At 40.4% G+C, this 16,993-nt stretch overlaps 1 protein-coding gene and 1 long non-coding RNA gene across 5 annotated transcripts in view; one reads left to right on the forward strand and one right to left on the reverse strand.

The window, feature by feature from the left end:
- abr (ABR activator of RhoGEF and GTPase) overlaps positions 1–16,993 on the forward strand; it is a 133,635-nt gene that overhangs the window by 73,217 nt on the left and 43,425 nt on the right. For all 4 annotated transcript variants that reach the window (XM_017412599.3, XM_017412600.3, XM_037979210.1 and 1 more), the window contains 8 exons: positions 2,142–2,202; positions 7,250–7,302; positions 8,709–8,849; positions 10,841–10,962; positions 12,831–12,999; positions 14,802–14,921; positions 15,111–15,186; positions 15,267–15,371. In XM_017412599.3, coding sequence (XP_017268088.1) covers positions 2,142–2,202; positions 7,250–7,302; positions 8,709–8,849; positions 10,841–10,962; positions 12,831–12,999; positions 14,802–14,921; positions 15,111–15,186; positions 15,267–15,371 — 847 coding nt within the window. The remainder of the gene's footprint in view (positions 1–2,141; positions 2,203–7,249; positions 7,303–8,708; positions 8,850–10,840; positions 10,963–12,830; positions 13,000–14,801; positions 14,922–15,110; positions 15,187–15,266; positions 15,372–16,993) is intronic.
- Positions 10,867–14,907, reverse strand: LOC119617633. The gene is made up of 3 exons (XR_005233965.1): positions 14,776–14,907; positions 11,809–11,902; positions 10,867–11,000 (listed from the first exon to the last, which is right to left on the reverse strand). It is a non-coding gene; the product is annotated as an uncharacterized LOC119617633 (long non-coding RNA).

Raw genomic sequence — 16,993 nt, forward strand, 5'->3', positions numbered from 1 at the left:
ATTTTGAACTGATCTGAAGGAGGGGGCGGGGGGTTCAGACTACTGGATGTCAGTTTGATCGTTAAGGTTTTATGACTCTTGACGAACTGAAACTGAGAGCAAAGATGGGACTAACAACAGTAAAACAAAGTCATGCTGTTTGTCTACAAGCTAGTTGTGTCAACTAAAAATCAGAACAAGTTATTTAGATTGTGAAAAAAAAACACTGAAACATAATTTTTATGAAGTTGATGGATGTTGCAGGGGAAATCTGGAGGATTAACTTCCTTAAAGGGATGTTTTGGTGAATATGACGTGGGTTTCTTCAATATCTTGCATCTTATCGTTAGCTCTGGCTTGATGAGCTAACGGCTAGACTAAGCAGTCGCTAAGACCAAAGTGCTGTGGTCTTCAGACACCTTCAGTCTCCAACTTTTTGTAGCTTTTCATTTGAACACCGTTTTCAAAGACTGTTTTCACTCTGCCATCAGTCTCTCACTACTAAGTTACTAACAGAATCTTGTGTTTATTTTCAAGCTCAAATAACAGCAGCAGCAGGTAGCTGTAGCTGTTCTTCTGCAGTCTGGGGGCACTTCAGGCAAGAGTTTTATATATTTTACATGATATTTCTGCCAAAATTACTGCGTAATGTTAAGTGTCGGCAGCTTAAAGGCTTAAATAACAGTATTTGCACGAACTGGTTTATATTTTGAGGACTTGAGTTGTTTTAAGACAACAAAATTCACTTTGAAGTGGGTCTGCTTAGAACGTATTGACAAGCTAATAACAAATAGTCCGAGCAGATTTACTCCCAAAGTGGATTTTGTTGACTTAAAACAACTCAAATTTTTCAAATAAATAGCAGTCCATAAAAACACTATTATATAAACCCTGCCATCAGTTTTGCATTGAGTGGTTATTTCAGCAGAAGTATTATAAAGTACCCCAGCCTGCACTGGAAAAGCTACAGCTAGCTGCTGCTGTCTGTTTGTACAAAGGAACCTACAGGATTCTATGTAGATAACATGACACAATGAGAAACTGACAGCAGTGTGGAGGTCTGTGAAGTCATGTGCGTATAAACTATGATATTTTGGAGAACAAAGTCTGTTAAGATGACCTCAATTACCTTTGTTCTTGGCTGTGATCCGACTAGCCATTAGCTCATCAGTCCTGTCAGAATCAGACTCTGTTTCTCCAAAGTGAGGTCAATATAAGAACTGTCCACAACAGGTAAGATGTTTACTTTAACCTTTCCAAAGAACCCCACTTTATATTTGCCAAGAAATGTCTTTGAAACGTCTATTTCATCTGTAAAACGCTTAAGAGTATAATCACATTTTGTGCTTAAAAGTGCAAAGATAAACATCTTTTCAGTTAAATCTACAGCCGTTTACTGAGCCCATTCATGAGTGTATGCACAAAATTACAGGATGTAACCTTATACGTGCACCAAGATTACAACTGAAATATTTTTTAGTTGCTGTGTAATTGTCATGGTGACTTAAAAACTGTTTACATCACCGTTGAAGGATACCAGATCTGTCCTGACTGTAACTCACCACCCCTTACACTGTGTGTGTCAACAGAGACCATAATACAAGCTGCTACCTCCACCTGATCAGTTTGTCATTTCCTGCTGAGCTAAAAAATTACATGCACATTAGGCAAAAAGAGCAAACGCAAAGCACCCACAATCGTGATCTCCCTTTGGTTAAAAATATGGCTCATAAGTAATTCAGATCATCTGTTCTCAGTCATTTTTTAGCATTTAGCTGCTGAGCATCCTAATTCAGTGAAGCTGAGCTGGTTAACTGGCAGAAAGTCTTTCAAAATAAAGGACCTGTTTCTCTTCAGCGATCTTCAGTCAAGCGATGAGAAAAGATTGGTCAAGTTACTTTATGTCTTTGATGAATTTCACTGCATTCTGAGGTTTGGATGAGTTAGCCCAAACTCAGAATGTAAACACAGTCTTAGGTCAAATATAATCACCTAAAGCTAGCAGTTTTACTTTACAAAAATACTGATAATACCGTTTGCCTTTGGACGTATTGGTACTTTGGTACCAACATCACCGGAACTGGTACCAAACAGAACTTTGGCGTGAATGATCTGTCCGTAAAATGATTTCAACGGATTGTTTGTCTCTTTGTTTCTCTCAGAACCTCAAAGTAAAAGGACCGAAGGACTCCAAAGACTGCACCTCAATATCTTCAATGGAGGGTAAGTTCATATGTGTGTGTGTGTGTTTTCCATAAATTCCTGTGTGTGTGTCTGTGTGTACGTGGGCATGCAGTCCTGTCTGTGCTGCCTTGGTGCTTTAAGAATCCAGTCCAGCCCATCCTACTTACGAATGCAGCGGTGGGCTTCAGGAGGCAAACTGTAGCATGTGTGATTTTTCTCTCTCTCTCTCACACACACACACACACATACTTGTTCCGATTCCCTCTCTCTCTCTGGCTCCCACTGCTTGTAAGTCTGAGAAAGTAGGCAGTGAGCAGGAGAGCCGAGTCAGAAGAGGAGAGGAGGGATATGGAGGTGCTTCTGGTCCTCAGGCTGTGTTGTAACTGCACCTACGGTAACGACTGCGTTGTATCGGCTGCTGGGGTTGGATGAGAACAACTTGGAGTGTTATTTCTCTCGTTTTGTTTTGTTTCCTTTCTCCAATCCAGTTTAAACTCTGTTTTTGTTGATTGTTAGAATTGGCGTTCTGTCGTGAAGTAGGTCAGTTGGTTGAATTTTAGAGTATTTGTTCTCGCGTTGTGCAAATATTGGCTGCTTACTGATTGTTCCAGAGCTTCAGCTTTTGTTTATAGCTGTATGGCACAGTCTGTGCAGTAAGCTGATGAAATTAGACTATTTTGAATCATCAGAAAGTTGTGTTTGCTAGAGCTGTTTGTTTAAAAGCAGAAATGTTTAGTAAAGATTTCTGAATCTTGTTTCCAAAGAATCGGAGCAAAGGACTGGTGTGTGGCAGAGCTGTTATATGCATGTGCTATGCTCATATCTTGTAAACTTGCACTGTTTTGAGGATTTATCCGTGCTGTTATGCTGTGATGGACACATATGAGTCGTTAACTGTGTTAGAGTTCACTTATCAGCAGCATGTACCTGTGAACTATCTGTTAATTTATGTATTGTAAATGAGAATTCTCTCCACCCAAAGTGATTTATTCAATCACAATTATTTCTCGTCTTTTTTTTAATTCAGAATGGTTCTGTGATTTGAATGCTTTCAAATTATCTAGTTAAATTAAGTACAGTAGCTTGAAACTACCTTCATATTCCCTCAGCAGTCAGGGTTTGTCAGCACCCAAGACAGCTTCTTTGATTAATTTTGTGTTACAGCCATTTAATTGCTCCGTTTATGTGCATCAGAGGGATTTGTCTTCCTCACCCACCTCTTCCTCTTTTGTTTTGCTTATTACACATATTTTGTACTAATATATTCAGTAATCTCGCCTGCCTTTCTGTCAGCAATAAGCAATATAAACCCCACATTTACATCAAAATTGGAGATAGAGTTTATTTTATATATATACAAGTATATATTTTGTGTATCTTCTGGTGTCATTTTATTGTCTGTATTACAAAAATGTAATTTAGGGTGTATGAAAGTAAGTTTAATACAGTGCTGCAAGTTATGCAAAATTAGTGTTTAATACTACGACAACGTTATTTAGAGAAGCGGGGGTCCATCTGATTGCCAAATTTGTATTTTTTTGCATTCAGTTTGTCTATGATTTAATTTTAATTTTTTTTTTGAATCCTTCATGATATTGGGCACACTGATAATGTGACATGAATACATTCTTTGATATATTGTGCAGCCTTTGCTTGAACTTTTAACCATTTGAGTCACTGCTTTAAAATATGAGACCACATGAATTTATTTCAGTGGAGTAAAAACAAAAAACCTGTCCAAGTCTGCCATGTTTGATGCACAAAGTGAAATGGATTAAAGGATTGTAAAGGTGTGCCTTGAACGTATCATGTGATTTCTTGTTTTCAGCCACAGCAGCCGTTTGAGTTTTTAAAGTGATGCAGATTCCCAGTCAGTCCGTCAGATGACAGCGTCTCTTATGACGCTGCTTGCTTTCCCGACTCGGAGGAAGTTTGCTTGTGCAGCTCAGAGCTGCGGTCAGGCTGCAGCAGGAAAGAAAAGTGGAAGTTGTGATGTCTTCTCAAACACTTCGCTCACACGGTCCGTCCCCTCGTTAGCAAATACAAGCTGTCTGTGAGCCGAGTCATCAAATCTACCTCGAGACGAAGAATCATCAGCGTGTCATCACTGTGACAGGACATCGACTTCTAATAACTTCTGTACTTAAGACTGTAAGGTTAGTTTCTCCAAAAGCATGAAACCAAAGCTGGTTTAGAGGCCAAAGCAAGTCTGAGCTGGTTTGGACGTGTTCAGAGGAGGGATAGTGGATATATTCAACAAAGCATGTTGGAATATGGAGCTGAAGGGGAAGAAGAAATGAGGAAGACCACAGACGAGGATCATGGATGCAGTGAAGGAAGATGTGCAGAGGGCTGGTGTGACTGAGGAAGGGGCGAGATGGAGGCAGAGGAGGCCAGGAGTTGCTTTAAAAAGATGACGAAGAAAAATATCAGGCAGAAAGCAGTATTGCAGTTTTTTAAAAATGGGACAAGTTGAGGTCGTACCTCACTGAGCTGCAGCTGTTGGAGACTCAACCTCGACTCAAAATTGCAAGAAAATACAAAAATTAAGCTGCGGTCTCACTAACTTCTGAGTGTTTGCGACCAGCGAGCATGGCAGCAACGTTTGGCCTGGCCACTTTTTGAAAACCAGAGCTTATTTTTAAGATCTTATCTTAATAACTCTTTTCAAAGCCATGCACATTATTTCATTGCCCGCTTTGTACCCAACTTGTACCCTACGTTTATGATTTAATCTACTGGAGTACACTTTTGAAATAAACAAAGGCTGATATGGAGCAGTTATTGTTTTTATTTTTTAATGATAATTATTATTATTATTATTGAGGATCAGCTCTGTGAAGGTGTCAAAATGCAGCTCTAGCGTTCTTGAAGGGTTTGAGATGCCCGTGGCGACTATTATGAGGAGGAAAAAAATGGTTGCAGAAATTTTTGAACGTGCTCAAAAGTCGAGCCACAAAACCACGAACCTCTGCAACTCACAAGAGGAAACTGAGAACTACCTTTATCGTTACGAGACATTCTGGAGACTCCCTGTGAGATACTACCTGTAGCATCTTGGCTATGCCTTTTAATCACTACGTGATTCTATTTCAATGAAAAGAAGTTGTTTTGGAGAAATTTGGCAGAGGATTTGCTCAGAGGAACCTAATTACATCCTCAAAGAGCAGGTAGAGCTCAGATATGGAGCGCCAATCAGGACACGATCAGTAAACCTGACGTACTAACATGTAACAGATCACTGAAGCGCTTTTACACAAACACCTAGTACCTGTGGTGTTTACAAGGTTACTTGAAGTCACTGGATCCTTCCCAAAGGACCCGTTCCTGATGTGAATACAAAGCTGTGCACAAACACACACAGATAATTAGATACTCCCTGCCCTTGCAGTCTGTACAGGACGTGTTGTAACTCCCTCGGTGGTAGCGGTATCGGTTCACTGAGCCACGACTATTGGCAGAGGCTGCATTAATGAGCAAAGGGGAGAGGAACTTCAAAGAGCATCTGCAGGGCTCTCATCAGTATTAAACAGTAGCTGTGCGTATATTTTAGAGCAGAGGAAGTGGAGTTTATTGAGCCTCATCAGTGGATGTGAGCACGCTTTGCTCTCGTTCTTTCATGCCTTATTGTGGGGAAACAAAGCAAAGAGAATGAACGCTTTGGGCGCGGCTATTCAGCAGGCGGCTTCTGGGCCGCATGCGGCCATTTTTAAAAGGAGAATTTGGCCCCCACATTGCTGTCAGAACGCCAAACTGATTTCTCTGAAAATATTGCTAAAAATATGCACATCAGAGCTACTTCTGTACTTTGAGTTTCATATTAGGCCTCTGTCAAACAGGGAGAAGGCCACATTAGGTCAGCTAACTACAAGCGTCAAGTCGTCTTTCAAAGGACGAGCAGGGAATAGAAAATTATGATGAAAACAAAATAATAATGGCCAAATTCAGTGCTTATGCATTAGTACTCAAGTTTCATCTGTGTTGTAGAGTTAAAGGAAAAGTTGCTGGATGGCCTAAACAAATGAACAAAAGATGAAATTTAAGAGGCGTGTTGTTGAGTTTCTCCTTCTCCTGTTAGGCAGCAGGAGAAGGAGAAAGTCTCTTCTCTTTGTTTAACTTGACCAGTCCCTCCAGTTTAAAAGCGATGCGCTTTAACTTTGATTTTTTCACAAGAAAAAATGGAGATTGGCTTGATCACAGCGTCAGGTTTCCAAATGTTTGTTTGTTTGTTTTTAATAGCTGTTCCGTTTCAGTTTTCCTATTTTAAAATTATGTGCAAACAAACATTATCATAGTTTTTTTTTTTTTTTTTTTTACAGTGCCATGTGAGAACCTTGGCATAGTTTGGGCGACTCATTACACGTCTGTTAGAGCCCTGCTTGGGCAGTAGAAAACTCTCTTCCTTCCTTTCTTATCCTTTCTCCTCCGACATCAGAAGTGTGTTTGCGTCCGCTTTCCTTCTTTTAGAGGAGCTGCCATTGCTGCCGCTGCTTTCCTCCTCCATTTCAGGTTGGATCTATTTTTTTCTCTCCGTCTTTCGTTTGGCCGTTATCTGTGGGAGTCCCCGATCCGGTGCTGTCCTCGTTGCTGTTCACACCACCTCAGCAGCAAAGCCCGCCCTGGGAAAACCCAGCCGAGTGTGGTGCCGCAGGCTCCGAAACTTAGGTGGCATGTGGGCAGATGTCAGACCTACCGCACTCTTTGTAGCGCCGTCGGCCCATTTCTGGCGTTTGGCGTTCGCATCTATGTGGAGCTTTCTGATGACCGTTTATTGACGTATAACTCAGAATAGCACAATCAATATAAAATGATTCCGTCTCTTTAAACCCCCCGCATGAAAAACGTCTAGTTGCTCCACCTTGGAGAGGTTTGAAAGTCGGGATCAGCTGCAGTGGGGAGGGATGCTTTAGCAGCACAGATTCTGTCGATGAGTAAACGTGGACCTAAGAATCCTCAATGAGTGTTTATCTCTGAGTAGGTGTGTGTTTGCTCTTGTCTGAGCTGCAGGACTGTGGCCCGCTGTGCGTCTGTGTGTTTTCACTTGTAAAAACAGAACCTGACTCAGAGTGTCTCCTCTTTCCCACAGCTCTCCTTTACAAGCCGATTGACCGCGTCACCAGAAGCACCCTGGTCCTTCATGTGAGTAACACGCCAAACCGTGAAAACGTTTTTTTTTTTTATTTTAGAGTGATTTTAGGTTTAGATGGCATTAATAATAATAATAATGATAATAATAATAAAAACTTTCCGCTGTTCTGAACTGTAGAATCACTTTGTCTGCCCGGTCTTATCAATGAAGCTAAAAACTTTCCAATTAAACATAAAACCCCTGTTCTAATTTCTCCTATTATTGCCAAGAAAACAATCCTGCACAATCAGTAGGTATGACTCAGTGGGGTCACCCTTCTGGTGGACAAAAATGATCCTGCTGACATGAGTAATGCATCAGCTTTTATTGACATCTGGGACCTGTTTTTAAATCAACTCAAACTGTTTTTATTGCACATTTCATCTATGAAGCAAACCAGCGTGCTTTCAAATAGGAACGGAAAAAGTTCACACAAATATTTCATGATGAAGAGAAGTACAACCGAGCTTTATAAGAATATGTATAAATGTTAAGAAAAATGTCATATCCTCCAGTGTTGTTGTTGTTATTATTATTATTATTATTATTGTGTTCTATTCCCTAAATAATGACATAAAATATAAATTAGAATATATATTTATACTAACAATATTTTTTTTTTTGCCTGAAGTACTTTGTTTTCATGAGACATAATACTGTCTTTGTGTATTTTTATTATTTATTCATTTTAAATATATATTATCAATGAATCAGAATACTCAGAAGACAAATCTTTATTTTATATTTATATATACTTTATATTTTTCTTTTTTTTTACTTTTCTCATATTATTATTATTAGTAGTAGTAGTAGTAATGGGAGTAACAAATGCTTGCAATTACCTCTAAACCCCTAAAAATCAAAAAGAGATTAAGAAGATTTCATTTATTTTTGAGTGAACTTTGATTTCTGAGAAAGATGTGTGAAAGTATTGACAACTTCTCAACAATCTTATCTGAAAACAGAAGTTTAATTTGGTTAAAAAGGACCGATTCTTAAAAAGTCAAGGGTTTATGAAATAGTCGCTTCAATCGTTGACTTTTGTTTCGGATGAGGAAAGATGAAGCAGAAACTGTCAGCTGTGGCAGCAGAGACGCCTGGATGTGTCTCGTTAGGTCCTGGCAGCATGTTGCATGATGAAGTTTGCAGAACGCTCTCCGCTCTGATCAGTGGTGTGGCTTCCTACACACGTCGTGCTCCTGTCACATCTGCAGACCAAACAAAGCTCTGTCAGCTGCCAAATTAATGAAAACTGCTGCAACAAAAATAAGAAAATTAGATTTTCAGTGACGCTTTTAGTCTTCAGTATGAGGAGTACAGCTATGTTTTAATACAAGTGTAAAATTGTTTCAGAGCATTCTACTTTAAGACAAATTAGAATTTGGATGAACTGTTCTGCATTTCTTTGCCGGGACAGGACCTGCTGAAACACACTCCTAAAGACCACCCAGACTTCCCCCTCCTGCAGGACGCTCTGCGGATCTCTCAGAACTTCCTCTCCTCCATCAACGAGGAGATCGATCCTCGCAGGACAGCGGTCACCACACCCAAAGGAGAGGTGGGTGGAGTAAGGTTTTAGAGGGGAAGGGAACATTATGAAATCTTTTTTTTTTTTAATGAAGTTTCACGTACAAAAACAAGAGTCTAATTAGCTTCTGGTTGACTCAAAGTTCCTGAATGAAGAATAAAAGAAGTCAATCTAAAGGAAGGCAGTTTAGGTTTTATACTTTAAAACAGGGGTGGCCAACCCTGGTCCTGGAGGGCCACCATCCTGCATGTTTTACATTTTTCCCTGCTCCAACACACCTGATTCAGAGGTTAAATTACTTCTTCATGTTCTGCAGAAGCCTGTTAATCACCCATTGATTCAAATCAGGTGTGTTGAAGCAGAGAAACAAGTAAAACATGCAGGATAGTGGCTCTCCAGGACCAGGATTGGAGACCCCTGCTTTAAAAGGACTGAAATGATTTGAGTAACTTGAAAGGATTAATTACAGAAACTCTTTGAGGCAAAAAACCCCTTCGACTTGGTTAATCCACATAGCTGTGTCCTGCTTTTACAAGGACAGTTATGTTAAACAACATGCTTACACGATGTTACACCGTATGTGATGGAAGAACAAGAAAAATAAATAATGATGAGAAAACAGGAAAAAAACAAAACACTAAGGTTTGAGACTCTTTCAAGTAGAAGTGAAGTAAAAAAATAGTTCTACAGTAAAACTGAATGAGCTCACTTCAACAATTCAAGCTCAGCAACAGCTTCGTACAAACAGACTGATGCGTTTCTGGATAAAACGGCAACTAATGTGGAGAAAATCTGTGTGTCCAACGAGACCAACAGAAAAATGAAGTGTCCTCCATCATCCTGCTCAAATCCAGTGGCGTCTTTGCGTCTTTATGAACAAATTTGCAACAATCTTCGAGAAGAAATGAAGTTCCATTTTACTCATGCTGATATGTTCTTATAGGAATCACGAGTTGTTGGACCTTAACGTCTCCAACATAGAGGGGCACGCAATGTCTCAGCTGAAAAGAGGAGTTCGCCTACCTTCACGATGATTCGGTGTCAAAGAAATACTTTAAGGAACGGATTTGAACTGTCAGAAGATCAGAAGTGGCGCTCAGTCAAATCAAACGCACAGCTTCAGGTCATTGTTTGGTTCCACAAAGTGACCACGAGAGCTGGACCATCTTTAAGCTGCCTCTGACAAACCACTAATGAAGCTGGACACGTTCCACGTACTGTAGATGTGAGCTTTCAGGAGTGAAGTGGACCCAAAAGAGGTGTGGAGGTGTGGAGACTTCGCCAATGTCCTGTTTTCATAACGAGCAGGGAAGGTGGGTCAAAGCCCACCCGCCCCCGATGCACCGTTGTGCCGTTAAGTGAGGTAGTGACGGAGGTGAAAACGGTCGGCGAGCTGGCTTTGCGGCTCAATAATGTGACGAAGCGTTGATGTATGGCCTGTGCAGCCACCCAGTCGCAGGGTTAAACATCCGACAGGTTTGTTCCCGAGGGAAGATCGATGATGACGCACAGAAGCTTTACATTTAATTTAAAAATTGTGACCACCGAGTCTGAGGATTTCAAAGCCAAAACAACACGGAACGGATTCATTTTACTCTAGAACTCCTGACTTCTTATTTTTTTTGTTTTAAACTTGCGGTTTATTCTTAACAACAGCAAATTAGGGCTGGAGTGAATTTTGTGAGCTTCTTGCTCTTCAAGTTGAACGGGAAAAAAGAAAAACTGAGAATTTTACGACAAAGACATCCGTCACACATATAACACGAAGTGCAACACGTAAAAGCAGCTGGGTTTCTAATGAAAAACAGGACTGATCTTTTGCAGTTTTCTGGTAGATCTCTGCTCTGTTTCTGCTCTAAAGCTGCTCAGAGTAGAAAAAGGACAAACAACTAATGGGTGCAGTAATCACACTTTGCTCTTATCTAACCCTATCGTTAGTTGTTGGGTTTTTTTCTTCTGATATTTTGAACAAGCCTCTGGTTCAGCAGCTCAGCTGGAGTTTCCCTCTGACTCTCCTTCAGGCCCGTCAGCTGGTGAAGGATGGATTTCTGGTGGAGGTGTCGGAAAGCTCCAGGAAGCTTCGACACGTCTTCCTCTTCACCGATCTGCTTCTCTGTGCCAAGATGAAGAAGACAGCTGTGGGGTGAGTCCGTCTCATCTTTGTCTCCGTCATCTGCTAGGCTGGGAGAAAAAAAAAAAAATAAAAAAATACTGTGATCCAACCCTCCAGGGCTGTCTGCGTGAGTGTGTTGGTGTGTGATGCGACGAGTAAGTGTAGATCTGCACGTGTAGCTTTGATTAACATTCATTGTGTTTGTGCCGTTTTCAGCCACCCCTTTGGTATTAAGAGAGATCTTTTTGCTGAATCCTGAGATCACTTTTATTCTGTCAACTCCTAAAGCTTCTTTTTTTTTTAACTGCATCTCATTTTAGCATAAACCGTAATTAGCTAGCATCTAAATTTACCTGTCTCCATAAACGTGGTTTCTTATGTGGTGTTAATATGTGGAATGTAAAGATAGATGTGTTTTAATGCTTTTAACTTCACTGTTGTATCTTAATTTGTGTAAAAACTACATTAAAATGCAGCTCCTTGTTACAGCTCTCATAAAACGGGGAAATAAAAATACGGTCACAATATAAAGAACATTTTCTCTGATTTTTTTTCAGATTCAACATATCAGAATGAAATAAAAACACCTTGTCCTCACCAGGTCCTAAAATTAGACAAATACAACCAGAGATGATTACAAACACACAACACTTACGTTGTGTTATGGTTTATCTAACAATTCATTCCACCCTTAATGCTTCGAATTTCTTAGGAAATTAGGAGGAGGATGCTAATCAAATTCCCTGATTACCTGATCCTCAGAAAGTTTGGTGCTACGGAGCGTTGCAGTGTGTGTTTTAACATGATGCCCAGGAAAAAAAAAAAGTCAGCAGTGAGCTTAGAGAGGCAAGCAAACATTCGAGACAGGAGCCTGACCTTCCAGGAGTGGATCCCTGTTTAAAGTCTTCCCACGTTCAGACCAAGCAGACACCTCACCTTAGACTCTACAGGCCCCAGTGACCCCGCTGAGCTAGAATAAAAAATAAATAAAACAAACTGAGCAGCATGACTTCATTTCACAGAATCTGATCTAATCACAGGCCTTATGGGTAAATATTCTTTCTTTCATTGAATCTGTTCACGGTTAAAACCAGTCCAGACCTCAGTGTGACTGAAACGGCCTCGTGGGAACTTGGAGAGAGCTGTGTAAAAAGCGTCAGCAAACTGAAGCAACGCTGTAAAGAAGAGTGGGTCAAACTTCATCCACGCTGATGGGAGAGACTAATAAAAGCATCACTTCAGGCCATTGATGAAAAGCTAGTTTTATAAGTTAGTAAACAATGGAGCAGGCCTGGTTTTTTACCAAACTATTCATGCATTTTGGTTAGTTTTAGTTTAGTTATTATTACCACAGTATCATGTGTTGAGCTGATGTTATTTTATAAAAATCTGATTTCTGTTTTGTATTTCAGTAAATGTACTTGGGCTTATTGTATAACTCCTAATACAAAGATATATCTTCATGTTTTCATTATAATTTCTATTTTTAAGCTGCTTAAATAAGCCTATTGATAAAATGTGAATAGAAATCATTTGTGATGCATTCAGGGATGATCATTTATGCCACATTAGAGACAAAAACATTCTTTTCCTCACTTCTGGTGTAATTATCTCTCCACACTCATCATGTACATTTGTTTCAACATAAATAGGCTGAAAACGATTTATTCAACGGTGTGTTCAAGTGTGAATTCATACTTTAAATTTATTTTTTGATAGGTAGGACTCTGTATTATTCTCTTAATTACTTATTGTTCTGTACAAAGCTTGATGCTTGGCAGTTTTGCATGACAACTTTTGAGGTGATGTGAAAAGCGATTACTCGTGCATCGTTTTAGACAAACTTTGTCCTCTTCTCCCCCTCTCTCACTCCCGTTTCTCTCCGTGTCCGTCTGCAGTCGCCACCAGCAGTACGAGTGCAAGTGGTACATCCCCCTGGCAGATCTAACTTTCCAAACTCTGGACGAGACCGACTCCTGTCCCAGCATCCAGGTCCTGCCCGAGTACGAGATCGAAGAGATGAAGATGAAGATCTCGGTTTTAAAGAACGAGATACAGAAAGAGAAGGTGATCTTGTTTATTTGTCCAAATCTAGTGTCACCCTGAAAACTCTCGCTGTTGGGTCAGAACTGGAGCCAGCGCAGAAGACAAATGTCTCAGTCTAAATACTGAATTACCCTTTTAGCTTCTTATCTCAGAGCAGGACTTTCCGGTGTTCCTTAGAGCGGATCACTGATCTAGATTATTACCGTTAAAGGAAACATAAACAAACAAGTTCAGTGGAAGACTTCACTGTGTGAGTAATTCCTTACCTTATGTTTATTTATATGTTTTTTAAAAAGTTCTTGTCACTCACTTCTGTGGTCATTTTTACCGAGCTGATGCAAAATATCACACACAACTATGAGGCAGAAAAACAACAACAAAGGTCCAGATCTGTATATTTTTTTTCCAGTCATGGAAATAAACATTTCTCTCTTTCAGTAGTGAAGTATAGAAAGATGTGTTAAATCATAAAGTTGAACCAGCAAGCCATCACAGGGCGTTTAGTAAATACAACCACAGATGAGCAGGAATTTATCTTGCACAGTAGTATCATTTATTTACCCCTAATTAAACCAATATTTAAATCATTTATTAGAACGATTCAAGAACTTGTAGAAGCACATTTCGTAACAATAACCTTCTGTTGATGTTTTCTGTATGAACTGTTGTGGAACAGTTCTGGCCCACTTCTTTTTACAAAGCTGCTTCAGTACTTTGAAGTTTTGTGGGCATTTGTGTGTGTGTGTGTGTTTGTGTGAGTTGTTTAATTGAGGAAGTGTTTAGTTCATTTTAATTCCTGATGATCATTTTTTTTAAACCTTGTCCTTTTATGTAAAACCTTGGAGAAGAAAGATGGTGTGCGTAGTTTAAATCTTCAAACAGCAGGCGCAAACACAACATGAACTCAGCTTTTTCTTAAAAAAAAAACACTGTCCTTAAGTTTTTTTAGTGAAAGGGATTTGCATCAGTGCTGAACCACTTGAAAATTTGTGCCACTCTATCAGCTTGTATCCCTTTTAGTTTATTTAATTTTTTGCAAAGAAATCAAGTGCACTCAGTGTTCCTCCCCCACTGCCCAGGCTGAGCTGCACCAAAGGCTCCAAGAGCACAGAGTTCCTGTTATTCCCTCTCATGACGCTCCACTCGCCCACTCGGGGCACTCTGAGTGACCATGGCTGGTATTTAGAGTCGCAGGAGGCCAGCGGAGGGAGAGATTCAGCTGATTGTAGTCTGGGAGGCTCTGACTCATGGCTTCCTGCTGACAGCTGAGAAGATTTGCTTCTTCTTTTTTTTTTTTTTTTTTTATATGCTGACATGAAGCAGAGAGCCCTGCAGTTAACACCGAGCTCGCTTTCAGCAGCCTTTCATCAAAACTAGAAAAGTTTCAGCTGATGACTAAAGTGAAATTTAATTGGCACAAAACTAAAAAAAATTACTTCTTTTGATCACCACTAAATGGTGTAATCTACACACTAATTATGTACCAACAACGTCCTGTACTTTCATCCAAGTCAGCTGCTTCCATTTAAAATCAGCTTTAGTTTATATGTAATTTCAAAACTTTTTATCACCCAAAATTTAACAAACAAGAAGTGTGCATTGACAACATAGTTTTACTGAATGAGAGAAGAGATCATTGAACACCTGTAGATCTTAAAGTGTAATTGTACAGTCAATAGGAAAACAGTCTAAAAATGGATAAGGAACTAAAAATTAAGATGTTTTTATGATCTGATCCGCTACGACTCAGAAAGGAAGCCAAAGTTTAAAACATGCCCATCTCCTTCAGATGCTCACCTGTGTTTGTCTGTGTGTTTGTGCAGAAAGCACCAAAGGGTCAGAGCCGCGTGGACCGTCTAAGGAAGAAGATGAACGAGCAGGAGTCCTGGCTGCTCCTGCACTCGCCCACTATCCCCTTCCGCATCCACAACAAACACGGAAAGGTACTGATGTCCCGCCGACAGCTGCGATGCTTCAGTGTCACCACTAGAGGGAGACATGAGTCCACCAGTGTCCTCTGTGATTTAGATTGAGACTACAGCATGAACTCATTTGACATAAGGGATTTAAGAAATGATTTTAAATCATTTTATTAATTGAGTTGTTTGTTTGTTTTTTCTCCGTGTCTGCAGAGCTTTCTGTTCCTCCTCTCTTCTGACTACGAGAGGTCAGAGTGGAGGGAAAGCATCCAGAAACTCCAGAAGAAAGGTAACACTGGTTTTAAGCTCTCCTGTCACTGCGCGTGAAACGTGCCCACGAATAAAGGTTGGAAAATTCCTGTTTTGCAGATCTCCAGGCATGTGTGTTAAGTTCCGTCGAGCTCCAGTTGCTGACCAGCTCTTGTTTCAAACTCCGAACCGTCCACAACATTCCTGTCACTAGTAACAAAGACGGTAAGAAACCCTCAGAGGATCAGACAGACCATCGCCTCCTCTCTTCTGCTCTGATTTGAAATTTAAATTCTTACCCAAATATGTGTTTTTGGCCGCGCGATGAAAGCAGGAGATGAAACGAGGTTACAGTGTGTTTCTCATAGCGGTCAGTGCTTGCACTGTGTGTTGCTCTCAGCTTCTATATGTTTGTCTCCATGTTGTAACTCCTTCTGAGGCTGGGGGTTGGCATTAAAGCCATCTGGCCCACTCTGATCCCCCCCCCCAAATGCCATGAGATTCTCCTGTGCACGCAGAGAAAACACATTCACATCCTCCGAGCTGAAAGAAAGGTTTCAGTGCATTCAAAAGCACATTGTTTCCTGTTTTTTTTTTTTAAATCATCCAGGAAAAAAAAAAAGAAAGCATTTGCTTCTTGTATAAAGCATTCTTTGTTAGAGCTGTGATTCTGACATCCAATACTTTTAAAGTGGCCTCGGAGGGTTTTGTTTTTTTGTCTGCTGAGTAACACCGAGGGACTGCACGTTTCCCCACATTTACCACTCAAACCGCTGCTGTGAGATGTTTTTTATTTTTTCCTCCTAAATTCAGCTTTGATATCTACCCGTACTCCAGATTCAAATATCCATTGCAAGTTTAGATGAAAAGGCAGTTTGGCTAAAGATAGTTTGATCTAATCCATCTTTTAGGAACAATGAGTCGTGTGTTTAACCAACCCAGGTTGAGAAGATCTCTGTAGGGCAGAGAATGATGTTCAGCTGGTTAACAGGCGAGTCTAATCTCACATTATACTTCCTCTGTAACTCTGAGTATCACTGCAAGTCACGCTTTTAGAGCCCAGCATAAAGAATTCTTGCAAATTCACTAGTTTAGCGGCTCTGCTCGACCAAAAAGTGGAGTTACTATACATCAAACTGATGTTTGGATTTGAGTTAACAGCTTAGTTTTAGGTTAAACAAGTTTGTAAAGTTCAGTGTTTTTGATCTTAAGTGTGTTTTTTTGGGGTGGGGCTTTTTAATATTTTCATCAGAGCAGCATCGATTTGCTTTAGTTGTTCAATGTTTTCCTTTACTTCCAACAGGTGATCAGCTTGGTTTTAGCGGAAAGTTCAAATTGTCTCAGACTTTTACCTAAATTCTGATTATAAACCTGATCTAAACGTAGCCACATCTGTGGTGATGGGATGCAGAGAGCACAGCAGCAGTGCATATAGGAAATGGATGGTAAAGGAATAGAAAGATGTCAGACACTTACCCTGAAACAACTCATCATTAGTTGGTTAACAGTTAATTTGTTGTTCATCAGATATTAAAACAGAAACCGTTCTGGGAAGCAGACGGTTCAGGGGTTGAAGTTGAACCCCTCTCTCTGTTAAGAATCTCTGCTGCATATAAAAAAGCACAAAGAGTCAACCCTGAGACACACACACACACACACGCTGCAGCCAAGACGCTCCTGCCGACCTCCACCAGAGTTTATTTACCAGGAAACGGCCAGACTTCACAGGTCCCAGCCGGATCAGGAATGTATCCTCTTCGTGGGTTTGCCAGTGAGACGTAGAGGTGGGGAGATGGGGGGAGAGATAGTCAGGGGTCTGCCCCCCCCACCCCACCCCCACCCCCCAC

Source organism: Kryptolebias marmoratus, linkage group LG13 (assembly GCF_001649575.2).
Source record: "Kryptolebias marmoratus isolate JLee-2015 linkage group LG13, ASM164957v2, whole genome shotgun sequence".
Taxonomy (NCBI): Eukaryota; Metazoa; Chordata; class Actinopteri; order Cyprinodontiformes; family Rivulidae; genus Kryptolebias; species Kryptolebias marmoratus.